This window comes from Suricata suricatta, chromosome 5, assembly GCF_006229205.1.
Source record: "Suricata suricatta isolate VVHF042 chromosome 5, meerkat_22Aug2017_6uvM2_HiC, whole genome shotgun sequence".
NCBI lineage: Eukaryota > Metazoa > Chordata > Mammalia > Carnivora > Herpestidae > Suricata > Suricata suricatta.
The window spans coordinates 94,817,201-94,832,356 of NC_043704.1; the positions used below are offsets into that span (position 1 = coordinate 94,817,201).

The following is a 15,156-nucleotide window of genomic DNA, read 5'->3' on the forward strand; positions in this document are numbered from 1 at the left end:
ATTATTAAAAAAATAAAAAAAACTGCTTTTTTACGGCACTTTCTACAATAGCCAAATCATGGAAAGAACCTAAATGTCCATCACCTGATGAATGGATAAAGAAGATGTGGTATATATACACAATGGAGTACTACATGGCAATGAGAAAGAATGAAATCTGGCCATTTGTAGCAAAGTAGATGGACCTCGAGGGTGTCATGCTAAGCGAAATAAATCAGGCAGAGAAGGACAGATACCATATGTTTGCACTCATAGGTCTAACAGGAGAAACCTAAAGGGGACCAGGGGGAGTGGAAGAGGGAAAGAGAGTTGGGGAGAGAGAGGGACACAAATCATGAGAGACTATTGAATATTGAAAATGAACCGAGGGCTGAAGGGGGAGGGGGAGGGGGGAAAGGGGTGATAGTCATGGAGGGGGGGCATTTGTGGGGAGAAGCACTGGGTGTTATATGGAAACCAATTTGACAATAAAGTATTATAAAAATAAATAAATAAAAATGCTTTTTTATTATGTGAATTTCATTTCATTAAAAATGATATTCCTGAAAAGTAAAACAAACAAACAAAAAACGCCTCCCTCCAATACGGCCAGGTAAATAAAAAATCATTCCTGCCACAGTTTATTTTTTTTTGAAAACTGAAATATCCCTCTTAAAATCCTTTGTTTTTGACCACTCATGGACTGGTTAACCCTAAACCTGGTGCCTGTCATTCTGGGATTTCCCTTTATAAATATCTTGGGATCTTTTTCCTTTCTAGATACCATGTTTTTCTTTATCTTGGCTAACTGCCTCATTTTCATGGAGCACAAAATCCATTGGCTTCCTGAGAAAGGATACATGAGAGGGAAATTGTTTTGGAACTTAATTTGTTCAAAAAGCTCTATTCCTTACCTTCCACAAGACAGTTTACTTGGGAATGTAGAATTCTACATTGGAAATAACTTCCCATAAAGTTTTGAAGACACTATTCTATAGTCTTCTAGCTTTTAAAGTTAGTGCTAGAAAGTCCAATGCCAGTTTGAGTCTTGATCTTCCTTTGGACCTAAGGTTTTCCTCTATAGCACTTATTAGGATCTTCTATTTGTTGTTGTTTAGAAATGTCATGAATAAGTGCTTTGACACAGGTGTTTTCTTCCTCATTCTTTTGGTGATTATTCAGGAGATGATTTCAAAGTAGAAACTCATACTTTCAAGTTCTGAGAAGTTTTCTTATGTAATTTCCTTGGTTTTTTTTTTTTTCTGCCTTTCTGGAAAGAATAGACTATTGCTGATCATTTTAATTGTAGTATTCATTTTTAGTTTTTTCTATAACATAGAAACCATATTCTGTTATACTATAATTGCTGTTTCTTTTTTTTAACATTTATTTTTGAGAGACAGGACAGTCTGGTTACTTTCTCTTACAAATGACTTGGTCTTTTTGCCTTTTCTTTCTTTCTTTTTAAAACTCATTTGTTTTACTCAAGTATCACTTGGTATTATCTATTCCAGGTTGATTTTCCTAGGTATGCTGTGTGCCATTTAAATATGCCAATAAAGTCTTATTTTAGTTCAGAAATAGTTTCATGAATTAAAGGTTTTAGTATTTGCTTTGCATTTCTTCTTGAGAGACTACCCTTATACAGATGTTGGTTTGTCTTTGCCTATCATCTATTTATATCTCTTACATTCTAAATTTTTTATATTGTAAGACAGTTTTTAAATGTCTGAAAATTCTTTTATGTTCCTTCCTTCAAAGGGTAGAACCTAATTTCCCATACTTTGAGTGTGGGCTGGACTTAGTGACTACTTCTAATGCATAGAATATGATGGAATGGGTGGCAACTAACTAGGTCCTCATTGGCATCACAGCTTTCTCCTTGCTGTCACTCATGAATCATGTACCCCACAGGGGATACCTTAGGAGAGGAGGGTGGGCCAGGATCCCTTTCTTAGCTCAAAAGTTTTTCTACTGTTATTATAAAGAGTTAATGAATACTGCCTTGTGCTTGGGATACCTGAGTGGCTCAGTCCTTTGAGTGACTCTTGATTTGTGTTCTGGTCATGATCCCACGGTCGCAGGATAGAGCCCCACATAGACCCCTGTGTTGGGCTCCACACTGAACATGAAGCCTGCTTAAGATTTTCTCTTTTGCTTGGGTGCCTGAGTGGCTCAGTCAGTTTAGTTACTGACTTTGGCTCAGGTCATAATTTCACAGTTTTTGGGTCCAAGACATGTGTTGGGTTCTGTGCTGACAGCTCAGAACCTGAAGCCTGCTTTGGATTCTGTATTTCCCTCTCTCTCTGCCCCTCTTCCACTCAGGCACTCCCTCCCTCTCTCTCTCTCTCTCAAAAATAATTTAAAAAATTAAAAATTTAAAAAAAGATTCTCTCTCTTGCTACCTCTGACTCTCTCCCCAACTTGTGCACACACACACTCTTTCTCTAAAATAAAAAAATAAAAAATGAAAAAATATATTGCCTTGTGCTTATTGTTAATCAGCTTAACGATAACCCACAACCCTCGGACCAACTATGCCTTGTGCTTATTGAAACTACCTTAGCTTCCTATGCTGACTGAGAACATTTAGATTTTTGGGTAAGTACCTTTGGCAGTTTTTGAAATGAGTTTGCTGGTGCTCAGTGTCATCAGAAGACCCTCTGCCTGTTTTCTACTGCGTCCTGCCACTTGCTGATACCAAGCGGCTCTTCTTGCTGCTCTCCTTGTTCTTGGGAATTCGCAGGATACCTTATGGCTTTTATAGTAGATCATTGGTGTGTATTTGTGGTGGTGGCTATTGTTGAAGGATCAGGTAGATGTAAAAACACACTGAGGCCACCTGGGTGGCTCAGTCGGTTAAGCATCCAACTTTGGCCAGATCATGATCTCACGGTTCATGGGTTTGAGCCCTGCATCCAGCTCTGTGCTGACAGCTCAGAGCCTGGAGCCTGCTTCAGATTCTGTGTCTCCCTCTTTCTCTGCTCCTCCCCTGCTCGTACTCTGTTTCTCTGTCTCTCTTAAAAATTAGTGGCTTTTTTTGTATAGTGGAAATAATATGTACTTATTGAAAACAATTAGGAAAACACAGATGAAAGGGTACCTAGGTGACTCAGTCAGTTAAGCATCCAACTGTGATTCAGGTCATGATCTCTCAGTTCATGAGTTTGAGCCCACATCGGGCTCCGCACTGACAGCATGGAGCCTGCTTAGGATTCCCTCTCTCCCTCTCTTTGCCTGTCCCCTGCTTTCTCTCTCTCTCTCTCTCTCTCTCTCTCTCTCTCTCTCTCTGTCTCTCTTTCAAACTCTCTCTCAAAAATAAATAAATATTAAAAAAAATTTTTAAGGGGCTCCTGGGTGGCTCAGTCAGTTAAGCGTCCGACTTTGGCTCATGTCATGATCTCACAGTTTGTGGGTTCCAGCCCCACTGTTGGGCTCTGTGCTGACAGCTCAGAGCCTGGAGCCTGTTTCAGATTTGGTGTCACCCTCTCTCTCTGCCCTTCCCCCGCTCATTCTCTATCTCTTTCTTTCTCAAAAATAAATAAACATTAAAAAAATAAAATAAAATGATCTTTTATTTTCCCTACATTGTTCTTATCTTCTCTGAGCTCTCTTTTTGTTATTGTTTCTGTGTCTCATTTTCCTGTCAGTCTTCCCTCCACTATCTTGAGATCTTTCGCCCTCCAAACATATACAGAGTTAGGCATTCTAACAGGAACTCTGTGTATACGTGTAGGACTTCTTCATCAGTGAGCTTCTTCATTATTGCTCAGCAGAGACAGATTCACGGAGTTGAAGGACCTTCAACAATGTCAGTATCACTTTCCCCAGCTTGGTTTCCTCCCACATACCTCCACGGAGTGGGGGAAGAGCGTGGTCAAGCATAGTTGCCAGTGTTTTCTTACAGGAACTGAAGGAGGAGCAGAGTGGTGGGGGTCTCATGGTTCAATATAGAGACCTTCCTTAACTCCCCGATCTAATAAGGCGCTGAAAACATGACCAGAGTTTCCGAGTCCAGACCCTCTATGTTTCAACTTGTCCTGAAAATAAACTTTATGTCTTCCTGTCTTTTTCCAGGATGAGAATGAGGCCACCTCTTGTCTGCCCTGGGGTGGGAAATAAAATTTAATTATTTAACTTACAAGTTGAGGTGCCTGGCTGGCTCAGTCAGTAGAGGATGTGACTCTTGATCTCAGGGTTGTAAGTTTGAGCCCAATGTTGGGTATAGAGATTACTTAAAAGAAAAATGTTTAAAAAAATAAATAAAACTTCCTGCAGATTTTTAGCTACTGTTTTGAGCCCCACCCATACTCACCTCTTCCTCCAGTTACCCCGTACAATGACTGGTTCACTTATGAAGTCTTTTGGGATTATGAAATTTTTAACATTTGTTCCCCAACTCTTACAGGCACTTCACTTTAAAGTCAGTTAAATTCTGGGGCACCTGGGTGGCTCAGTTGGTTAAGTGTCCGACTTTAGCTCAGGTCATGATCTCACAGTTCATGGGTTTGAGCCCCTGCGTCGGGCTCTGTGCTGACAGCTCAGAGCCTGGAGCCTGCTTCAGAGTCTGTGTCTCTCTCTCTCTCTGCTCCTCCCCTGCTCACATTCTGTGTCTCTCTCACAAAAATAAAATAAACATTAAAAACTAAATAAACCACAAAATCTCTACCAAGAAAAAGTCAGTTAAATTCTTTCTTATGCACTCGAGATTCCAACATTTTGTTGGCATCTACCTACTTCTCCTTATCCTTAGAGATTCATGAAGTGGGGTTTTTAAATAAATCCCTTAATTGTTATTTAAATGGAACTCAAAAGTGGAAGCAAATACATCTTTATCTCTGTCATCCTTTTAATAAATTCCTTTTCTGCTTAAACTAAGAATAGTTGTTTTAGTGATAATGCTAGAAATAGATCTACAATAATGTGTTTTCTGGAGAAGAGCTCTGCATAGGGCTGAAGTAAGCCTACGTGTGCCCCCCAATAGTTTTTTAAAAATTATCTAGGATTTTTACTTTATATTAATTAAAACCTATTTAGGCATATTTCGGCACAGATTTTAGAAAATTATATCACACTTGTATATATAGAAGGAAAATAAAAGCAGAAAGTAAGGTATTTCTAAAACTTCCTTACATTTAATGTCCCAGTCCTCTGAATCATATATACAATTTTTAATTGTGGTTTTAAAAAAAACCCACATAACATAAAATTTACCATCTTAACCATTTTTTGAAGATTTCATTTTTAATTAATCTCTACACCCAACGTGGGTCTTGAACCCACAACCCCGAGATCAAGAGTTGCATATTTTGCCACCTGAGCCAGTCAGGTGCTCCCCATCCTAACCATTTTTAAGTGTACCGTTCAGTAGTTTTAAATATATTCACACTGTAGTGCATGAGCTTTTCATTTTGTAAAACTGAAACTGTAACCATTACACAGCTCCCCATTTTCCTCTTCTCTCCACCCCTGGCAACCACCATGCTATTTTCTTTTCTGTTTCTATGAATTTGACTACTTAGATACCTCACATAAGTGGAACCACACCACATTTGACTTTTTATGAGTGGCTTATGTCACTTAGTATAATGCCTTCAAGTTTCATTCATGCTGTGGCATGTGTCAGGGCTTCTTTTAATGAAGTAAGTTTTGTGGAGAAAGAAAAATGCATCTCCCTTTAACAAGCAGCATTGAAAATATGATACACTCTGAAATGCTGGATCAAAAATTTTAAATGAGTGTTAAGCCCAAACCTGAGGATGGAAAAGAAAGAAAAGGCATTTCTTACCTCCCCCAAAATAAATAAAAACAGCTTAGATGCAAGAGAAATAACATGGCAAATGCATTATCCTTGGGGGTTCATGACAAATAACCTTACCTACTGATAATATAGTAAATATCAAAAGAACAACTACTCAATGTTAAGTTGAATTGAAATGCCAGCCCTTAGTTTCCCCAAAGGGCTCTTAAATAAGCGCGTCTGATCCCGGGAGAAGAAACAAAACCCAGTTGTGAGCTGCTGAGTCTGGTTGTTATGTTGTGATCTGCAAATTTCCCAATTCCATTTCCAGGTTTGCCTCTGCACAGTAGAGCCCAGTACGGGAACAAGGGGACATAGGAGGTCTGTGTAAGCCTGAACTGGCTCAGGGAGCCAGAGTATTTGTTCAAGTTTGTATGTAAAGGGGAATTTCCCAGATACATTTTGAAGGGAAAACGATTTTTTCAGAAGAGCACAGTAACCGACTACTTCCTGCTGCATATTAAGAAATGTGCAGATGCTTTCTACTTGGCACTCACAGATCTGCCTCCCTTATATATGGTCTTTTCCTACGTCCCTGGCTTCCTCTCTGTTGTTTCCTTCCTTGTCTTTCCTTTCTGCCTTGCTGGTTCCCCTACTGAACTTTTGATCCTCTTCCGTCCCCTCGAGTCCTGCAGCACCGTGTGTCCTGTCTTGCCTCCTCTGGCCTCCTTCCCCTTCTGCCCACCTGTACTTGTCTGCAGACAAGCTGGGGGCGGGGGTGCTTCTCTTGGGTAAATTCCCACATTCTGGAGCATCATCTCGCAGTGTTTTCTTAAGACTTGGGAAGTGAAGTCAGCGCATTTGGGGAGGGGGGAGGGGGGAGCGAAACCATTCAGTGGGATGGCACTCCAGAGAACCGCTCTGTACAAATCTCCAGTGACATTGCATGAAAATGACCACGGAGGGGAGTCCTAGGTGGGGACCAGAGGACCAGCAAAATGACAAGGGCCCATAAGGTGATGGTGGGACAGCCAGGGCTGCTGGTTGGGGCTGGGTTCGTTAGCCAGTGGTCTTTGGTTCTCCCCCCCAACCCGCTGAAGCTTGGTTAGCAGTGGGGCTGCCACTGGGGGCACCTGTCTGGTGCCACTGCTGTCTGTTCCTCAGTAAGCCTGGGCTGCACCCTGTTCTAGTTTGAAAAGGAAATGTAAAAAGAAAAAGATGCCCAGTTTTGACTTCTAAAATAGTGTCCAGGTAAGTAGAATATTCCATCTTCCTGGCATGGAGGTCAGCTCTCCACAGTCATGTTGAGAAGCCCCTCTGCAAAAATGTTCCTTGTGTCATTCTTGAACATAGTATTACAGAATAGACCTATCTTATAGGGAAGAAGCCATTGGAATTTCAAGCATAACCATTAGGCCCTGGCCCAAGAACAGGATCTAAATTTCATTAACGGAATCTAAAATTCCATTGACAGTTTTATCCCCGGTAAAGTATTTAATCCTCCCTTAGAATGAAAGCAAATCTCAGGAGGGGACAATAGATCGCCCCCTATGAATCGTTAACCTTAAACCACACTCTTCACCTCCATTCCCCACATCTTTTGCTCCAGGTGAATGAAGATTCGCCGCTGGAACCAATCAGAGGCTTTTTCAGACCTTCATGCCTGGGGACTTTTGAGTCTGATTTTTCTACTTGAGATCCTTTTCCCTCTCTTCTCTTCTCTTGTTTAGCTAACTCTCCATTCTTCAAAACCCAGGTGATGTCACGCCCTGTTCAAAGTCTGTTCTCCAAGGCAAGCACAGCCCAGCTGAGCCTTCCCTGCCTCCTCGGGTCTCTCTTCACTATCAGCTCTTACCCAGGTGGGCTCTTTGGCTTACAGGCGTATCTTCCCACTAGGTCAAGCCTCCATCAAAGACATGAACTATACTTTGTTCATCATTGAATCTCGCATCTAGAACAGTATCCCGTCCAGAGTCAGTTCTGTTTCTGGAGGAGGTGAAGTTTTTACTGCCAGTATGTTTCTAAGGGGGGGGGTGGTTGGTGCAGTGCTTGGGTGGAAAAAGGGAAGATGCCAGGAGAAGACGCATCAGAGGAGGCTGCTGAGAGGAGGCTGCTGAGAGGAGGCTGGGCTCACGGAAGGCAAACTCCTCTGGGAGACAGTTTTGCAAAGGTCAGGTTTAGAGGCATGCTGAAGGCTCTTTTACTACTGTCCCTCAGAAGGTAACTGTAATTGCTGAAATTTCAAATGCATTGACACATTTGATACATTTGCCAAAGTGGTGTTTAACAGCCTATATCTCACACAATAAAATAGGGCAAAGTTAAAGACTCCAGTTTGCTTTAGATTTGTATCTGCCACCATCTGTTGGTTCCCGGATCCTGGCTTACATCATTCTTATTTTTACATTAAACATTACCAGCAATAAAAACAAAGAAAAGGGGGGAAATAAAAGCTCATGTAAGGAAATTCTGATTTCACACAGGCTTGACAGCATCTTTGTCTTCTCAGTAATCCCAGAACCTGAAAACAACAGGAAGATGTCTTATTGAGAAAGACCCCTTTCAACTTGACCATGAGTCAAATAAGGAAGAAAAATTCCTCAGATGGAGAAACTAAACCCCGGACTTCATTTATCAACATATTCTTCAAAAGCTCAAAACGCAGGCCTTCCAAAGATGAAAGCAGAAAAAAGAGCAATGGCATTGAAGTTGCTGATTTCCAACCCAGCGATGACACACAGAAAACAGAAAACATCTTAGATACTGGTAAACCTCTGACTGCTGTTATTTCTTTAGTTTTTAGAATAATGTTTTCCCTTAAAGACAGCATATGGGTTAAACTAAACTTAGTATGAGTCTCTATTCTACCCATTAACTATGTTACTTAAATGCTTTAAATACTTTGCTAATTTTACTTTTAAATTATCAACACTTAAATTATTTTACATGTAGCACTACAAGAAGTTATAGAGAAAATACCTTGTTTCCTTTCATTCTGATACAAACCATTTCTTCAAGTCTCTCTTTAGTCTTTTGTTCATAAACATGCATTGATGCTCACCCAGCCCCAATCAATAAACATTGATTGAGCACTTACTGTATGCCAGCCATGGTTGAAGCATCAGAAGTCAGCCACATAAAACAGGACCTTACCTATACAAGGAACCAGAGGCAGACATAATTTGAGTGTGATAAATGATACAAAGGAAAGCAGGCTAAGGAGACCGAGAATGGTGATGGAGTACTATTTTAGATGGGGTTGCAGAGAAGGTGTCTCTGATTTGGTGGCTTCTGAACAGAGATCTGAATAGAGTAAGCCAAGTAGACTGAATGAATAAAGCCAGTCATGTAGATGTCTCTGGGATTAGCTTCCCAGCCAAAGACGGCTATAAATGCGAAGGTCCGGGGTGAGACTGAGCCTGGAGTACTTGAGAGAAGCCCAAGGTCAGGGGAGCTGAAGCAGGATGAGAGGAGAAAGGATAAGCATAACAGGACAGTCACGGAGGAGGTAGCTGGGGGCCAGATGGGCATCTTTTGCAGTTATAATAGCAAATCCCTCTTGCATTTACATGGAGCTGTGATCCTACTTCTGGAACATATTCTTATATTGCTCAATCTCCATGTTGCTACATGATGTTTATACGCCTAATTTTAACAACTGCATGATATTCCATTCTGTGAGTGTGCCGTAATTACTGAAGTCCGTTTTTGCCCTTCAGTGAATATTTTTGTCTTTCCCTTTTCTTCCATATTTTGTTGTATTTCAGCCATTTTTTAGTAAAAATTCTTAGAAAGAGATTATAAATTCAAGGGTTATGAAAATAAATATTGCCCAATCTCTCCCTAAAACTATGTATCATGTACAATGCCATTACTCTATTGTCTATTAGATTAAATGTATTTTTTAAACATTTTAAACTTTTAATGCAAATATACACAAAAGTAGAGAGAACAGTATAGGGACCCCCCCCCCCGCCCCCATGATCATGTTCCTCTAACAATTATCAACCTGTGGCCAATCTAGTTTCATTTATACCTATCCTGATTTCTGTCAGATCATTTGTACCAAATACCAAAAATAATATCATTTTGGGTAACTCGGTTGAGCATCCAACTTTAGATTTTGGCTCACGTCATGATCTCAGGGTCATGGGATCAAGCCCCACATTGGGCTCTCTACTGACCATGGAAGCTGCTTAAGATTCTCTTTCTTTCTCCCTCTGCCCCTCTAACCTGCTCATGCTTCTCTCTCCCTCAAATTAAAAAAATGTATATATATATATATATATATATATATATATATATATACATATCTTTTATTTTATTAACGTTTATTTATATTAGAGAGAGAGAGAGTGCATGAGCAGGGGAGGGACAGAGAGAGAGAGACAGAGACAGAATCTGAAGCAGGCTCCAGGCTCCAAGCTGTCCACACAGAGCCCAATGTGGGGCTCGAACCCACAAACTGTGAGATTGTGACCGCAGCCAAAGTCAGAAGCTCAACTGACTGAGCCACCCAGGCGCCCCTATATCATTTTATTTCAAAGTAGATTAAGTATATTTTAACTCCATTTTAGAAATAGGAAGTTAAAGTCTACTTTTAAAAAAAGGACAACCTCTCTCAGAAAATTGTTGATATTTGTTCTGAAGTATGAATTGAAGCATTAGGAACATGGTTAATAAATACCTAAAACCATGATTAAATTATCAGTGCAAGGCCAGGCAGCTGGTTTTCCCAGCTGGCCAACACTGGCCACTCCAGCCAGGCACAGCTTCTCCATTTCCATGTCTCCCAAAATTCAGTGGCTCCTGGAGTCATGTTAATTCTGCACCCAAAATGGCTCTTGGATCCGGTTCCTCCTCTCCATTGCTATTCTGGGTTTCATCGGTTTTTGCCTGGACCACTGGAACAGCTTCCTAACTGGTTTCTCTTCTTCTCTGCCTGCTCTCTGGCCAACCTGGCCTCTATAGTGCCACTGGGTCTTCTTTCTACATCACAGATATGATGTCTTTCACCTGCTTATAATCCTTTACTGAGTCTCTCTTGCCTTGAAGAGAAAGTCTACAATCCCAAACATGGTCTTCAAGGTGTTTGTGATCAGATGGATCTCTCTTCATGACCTCTGCCTTCCCCCAACCTCACGTTCATCTCTACTCCTAACATTCAGATTTACTTGCAGTTTCCTGAGCTGGCCACATTCTTACAAAGAGGTTCCCTGTGCCTACAAAGACCTTCCCTTGTGTCACCATCCTCCTTGCACCCCTCCCCCCACGTATCCCTCCCTCATGTCCATCCACCTGGCTGACCCTCACTCACCTTAAAGTGCATTCATCTACCCCTTTCTCTTGAAAGCTTGCCAAGACCTGCCCATGGGAGCTGAGGTGCTTACCGTCACTACTGTGAGCTCATCCACCCTCTGCCTGCCTCCACCATTGCCCTTCTCCTCTGTATTGTGAGCACGACTTTCTTGTCTGCCTGTGTTTTTTTAATGTTTATTTATTTTGAAAGAGAGGCCGAGTGAGCAAGCAAGGGAGATCCAAAGTGAAGGTGAGAGAGAGAATCAAGCATGTTCCATGCTGTCAGTGCAGAGCCCAATGTGGGGCTTAAACCCACGAACCGTGTGAGATCATGACCTGAGATGAAACCAAAAGTCAGATGATTAACCAAGTGAGCCATCCAGGTGCCTCTGCCTTTTCCATTGGAAACAGGAACTTGTTATCTTGGTTCCCTGCAGAGCAATGCCCATGTTACAAACATACAATAATGTTTTATGAAACCATTGGGATTCATGGTTGTTTATGACCAACAAACCATCCCTGACAGACGAAAGTTGGGAAAGAATTTAATGTGAAGAAAGCACTTAGCTCACAGAATCACACAGAGAAGCAAGGGCTTGTCTCAGTGGCAAAGCAGCCAGGAGAAGCCTGGATCACTCCGGAGACCTGTTCATGTGTGATCACTTTGTGTTCTCCATGGGGCACGAGTCACCCTCCCTCAGCCAACTGGTAGTGGCTCTGACTGAACTGCCTTATATCTTGAGCCATGACATAAGCTAACCTTTGAAGAAAGGGTTTTATGTATAAAAAAAGGGAAATATATGGTCTGTAAGTTCATGTCCAGAGAGCTCATAAATTAGTATTCATATTTATATTTAGGCATTTGATAAAAAATTATCATATTGATTTATTTTGGTAACTAAGGAGCTTTAAAGCTAATAGTCGTTCATTCATTCAATTATTTGTTCATTCAACAAATATGTATAACATACATCTCATATGAAAGGCACTGCAGAGTCCCACCACCCTGGGAAGCCCTAGGAAACGTAAGTCACCATGCTCCTGAGAAATGAATTAGAGTCTCAGTTTTATAGATGAGTCAACCAAAGCTCGGAGACGTTAAATTACTTGCTCACCTGTGGGACCCGCGATTTGAACCTCATCTTCCACTTCCACTGTCTTAGACTTGCCCATCAGATCCACTGTTACAGAATGCCCAAGCAGGATGTGGTCTGAGAAGAGATTCCTGAATCTGTTAATTGGTAGGTCACTGCGGGTGACCTTTGAAAAACGATTTGTTTGAATAGATGAATATGGTCACCAGAACAGAGAGGTTGATTGGTAAATGTGGTGAAGTGGGACCAGCAAGTACAAATCACCCTATCCAAACTTTTGACAGTAAAGGAAATGATTGACAGAACAGTGACTTGGGAAAAAAAAAGATTTGGGAAGGCTAGAACTTGAGCATGATGGTAGGTTGAGTCCGTGGAGATAAAAACTTAAAAACAAAAGAGAGAAAGCCTAAGGTATCATGCAGAGAAATATTTTAATAAAAAAATTTATTTGTTATAAAAAATTTTTTTATGTTTATTTATTTTTGAGAGTGAGAGTGAGAGAGAGCATGAGCTGGGGAGGAGCAGAGAGAGAGGGAGACACAGAATCTGAAAGCAGGCTTCAGACTCTGAGCTGTCAGCACAGAGCCTGATGCAGGGCTTGAACCCACAAACCAAGAGATCATGACCTGAGCCAAAGTCAGATGCTTAACCAACTGAGCCACCCAGGCAGCCCTTAACACAAAAATTTAAACACACAATGGGTTCTAGAGCAAATTGTTCTGGGTTCAAATTCTGACTCTGCTATTTACTAATTAACAATCTTTCTATGTATCAGGTTCCAAATCTATGAAATAGTGTGATTGTGATTCCTTGCATTAAGTTTAACAAAATGTCCTGTACTTACTGGCATGCAAGTCAGTCCTTCCCCAATCCCCATTCCCAACTCCCTTCTGCTTTACTCAAAATTCGGGTTGCCACTTAAAATACATGCAATATTTGAGGCATAGTTTTACTAAGCCATGATTCCTTGTTTACTTGAAGTCTAAATTTAATTGGACTGGATGTTTTTTGTTTTTTCTAAATCTGGCAACCTTACCCAAAATAAAATACACTGTATCCAATGCACCCGGATATAAATGGAAGGCCTGGGATGAGATGAAATGGTGGATGGTGCTGCCTCCTACTGGCCGAATACGGCAACATCAACCATCCTGCAAAGATTTTAAGATTTTAAGATTGCTTAAAATAGCAATCTACGCATTCGGTGCAATCCCAATCAAAACTGCACCAGCATTCTTCTCAAAGCTAGAACAAATAATCCTAAAATTTGTATGGAACCACAAAAGACCCCTAATAGCCAAGTTTATTGAAGAAGAAAACCAAACTGGGAGGCATCCCAATCCCAGACTTTAGCCTCTACTACAAAGCTGTCATCATCAAGACAGTGTGGTATTAGGAAAAAAACAGACACATAGGTCAATGGAATAGAATAGAGAACCCAGAATGGGACCCACAAATGTATGGCCAACTAATCTTTGACAAAGCAGGAAGGAGTATCCAATGGAAAAAAGACAGTCTCTTTAGCAAGTGGTGCTGGGAAAACTGGACAGCAACATGCAGAAGAATGAAACTAGACCACTTTCTTACACCATACACAAAAATAAACTCAAAATGGTTGAAAGACCTAAACGTGAGACAGGAAACCATCAAAACTCTAGAGGAGAAAGCAAACAACAACCTCTTTGACCTCAGCTGCAGCAATTTCTTATTTGACGTATCTCCAAAGGCAAGAGAAATAAAAGCAAAAATGAACTATTGGGATCTCATCAAGATAGAAAGTTTCTGCACTGCAAAAAGGAAACAATCAACAAAACTAAAAGGCAACTGACAGAATGGGAAAAGATATTTGCTAATGACATATTGGATAAAGGGTTAGTATCCAAAATCTCTGAAGAACTTACCAAACTCAACACCTGAAAAACAAATAATCCTGTGAAGAAATAGGCAGAAGACATGAATAGACACTTCTCCAAAGAGGACATCCAGATGGCCTACAGGCATATGAAACGATGCCCAATGTCACTCATCATCAGGGAAACACAAATCAAAGCCACACTGAGATACCACCTCACACCAGTCAGAGTGGATAAAATGAACAACTCAGGAGACTACAGATGTTGGCGAGGATGCAGAGAAATGGGAACCCTCTTGCACTGTTGGTGGGAATGCAACCTGGTGCAGCTGCTCTGGAAAACAGTATGGGGGTTTCTCAAAAAATTAAATATAGAACTACCCTGTACCCAGTAATAGCACTACTAGGAATTTATCCAAGGGATTCAGGAGTGCTGATTCATAGGGGCACATGTACCCCAATGTTTATAGTAGTGCTTTCCAGATATGGAAAGAGCCTAAATGTCCATCAACTGGTGAATGGATAAGAAGGTGTGGTTTATATATACAATGGAATACTACTTGACAATGAGAAAGAATGAAATCATGCCATTTGCAGCAACATGGATGGAACTGGAAGGTATTATGCTGAGTGAAATAAATCAGTCAGAGAAAGACAGATATCATGTTTTCACTCATATGTGAATCTTGAGAAACTTAACAGAAGACCATGGGGGAAGGGAACGGGAAAAAAGTAGTTACAAACAGAGAGGGAGGGAGGCAAGCCATAAAAGACTCTTAAATACAGAGAACAAACTGAGGGTGGATGGGGGCTCGTGGGCGGGGATGGGGAAATGGGTGATGGGCACTGAGGAGGGCACTTGTCGAGATGAGCACTGGATTTGTACGTAAGCGAATAACCACAGGAATCTACCCCTGAAACCAAGAGCACACTTTACACACTGCATGTTAGCCAATTTGACAATAAATTATAGTTTAAGAAAATAGCAAGCTGCCAGACACACTGTGGAGGAGAGGTAGTGTTCATATTACTCTCCTAATATTTAAATCTAAATTGATTACTAATCAAGTCCGACTATTAATTTTCTCTGGTACCAATATAGTATTTCTTTTTAGCTATGTGGTTTTGTACTTTGTTAGGGTTAGTAGAATATTATTGCACATTTAGAATTTACACTTTTGTATTGGATTCCA

At 40.9% G+C, this 15,156-nt stretch overlaps 1 protein-coding gene across 1 annotated transcript in view; it reads left to right on the top strand.

The window, feature by feature from the left end:
* The first annotated feature begins 8,215 nt into the window (after nt 1-8,215).
* The window catches only part of LRRC31 (leucine rich repeat containing 31), a 28,334-nt gene continuing 21,393 nt past the window's right edge, over nt 8,216-15,156 (top strand). Inside the window, exon 1 of the mRNA XM_029938745.1 lies at nt 8,216-8,485. Coding sequence (XP_029794605.1) covers nt 8,293-8,485 — 193 coding nt within the window. The 5' untranslated portion in view covers nt 8,216-8,292. The remainder of the gene's footprint in view (nt 8,486-15,156) is intronic.